Raw genomic sequence first — 1,370 nt, 5'->3', positions numbered from 1 at the left:
AGAGAGAGAGAGAGAGAGAGAGAGAGAGAGAGAGAAACGTACACAAATAAAGACACGAACCAACAATATCCACAGTAGATCTGAGCTAAATGAAGTTGCATAACGCGCAGTAAGATAAATCAGAATTCTACCTGATGTATGAAAAAAGGAACGGGTCACACCGGTTTAGACTGTTCCAGTAAATGTGGTGAAGAAGAGGGGAAAATGAAAAAGAGGTCGATGACATAATCTTCGTTAGGGGATAGTTCCCTGTTACGAATTCTGTACGCTGTTACAAAGGGAATCACTCACCATAAACAATAGGGTTGATGCAGGAATTGGAAACAGCGAACAAGAAAAGACCTCTCTGGACTTTGCCGTCAATTTTCACTGCCGACGTCCTGGTGAGACAGGGTTGAAAGAAATATTTGATTACATCTCTATTTAGAAAATACTTTTTAAGAATAATAATAAACAGAGATTAGGTCTTGCGTACTGAAAAATATGAAAACTTTGCTTGTTACAGAGGTGACTTTGAGGAAGAAACAATAACACAAAAAAACAAAAACAAAAAAAGACAAAAAAACATTTCAGGTTGACGTATTATCATCCCGCCCACTGATCTCAATGCATACTGAATATATTTGTAGCCTACTTGTCAGACGAAAATCTTCCGAAAGTAATATAATTCCATGAATATCCAGAAATAACGAAAGTCCATTACATGCAATTCACACAGAGTGGAGATTACTGGAAGTAAAATTATACCGCCCAAAGCTGTTTCTTTGTCACATTTTTAGCCATTTTTTCATTCAGATAAAATCAACTGAGGTTAACAGAGTGGGGAAAACGTTATATATATAATGAAATTGCCAACAGCAACAGTTTGCCGAGTCTTGTCGACAGCAATGTGGAATGCAAAGAAAACAAAAAGTTGACGGTAATGCAGTAATCTGCATGCGATCAAGGGTATGAAAAAGAATAACTTTGGCTACAAAAACGTACCACAAATCCATACTTGACACCTAGCTGAGTTTTAAAGCTTATTATAATGATACTTTAGATTCAGCCCTATAATTTGAATAAGTCATGATTTCAGTTGTGAACTGGATATCAAAACTGGCTTACAGTGATATAGATCTACTATTATAAATGCAATGCTTTGTCTGATATCATAATGCTGAGTGCTGATATTTTTCGGAACTAGCCAGATGCAAAGATTAGATGTAATTTTTAGATCACTGAATTTACCAAATTAATGTCTTCCTTTGGCCTTTGTTCTAAATTTCTTCTTTAATATGACAGTGAATGATGATGATGATGATGATGATGATGATGATGATGATGGTGATGGTGATGATGATGATGATGATGATGATGATGATGATGAT

General features: G+C 35.6%; 1 protein-coding gene across 1 annotated transcript in view; it reads right to left on the bottom strand.

Moving 5' to 3' along the window:
* LOC101851383 (gonadotropin-releasing hormone receptor) overlaps positions 1 to 1,370 on the bottom strand; it is a gene marked incomplete in the record, with an annotated part of 253,914 nt that overhangs the window by 50,788 nt on the left and 201,756 nt on the right. The window contains 1 exon segment of the mRNA XM_035971357.1: positions 292 to 380. Within this exon segment, the coding sequence (XP_035827250.1) occupies positions 292 to 380 (89 nt within the window).

This window comes from Aplysia californica, unplaced genomic scaffold (genome assembly GCF_000002075.1).
Source record: "Aplysia californica isolate F4 #8 unplaced genomic scaffold, AplCal3.0 scaffold00016, whole genome shotgun sequence".
Taxonomy (NCBI): Eukaryota; Metazoa; Mollusca; class Gastropoda; order Aplysiida; family Aplysiidae; genus Aplysia; species Aplysia californica.
Note: the sequence above shows the minus strand (reverse complement) of the source record. Positions and strands in the feature narration are given on the sequence as shown.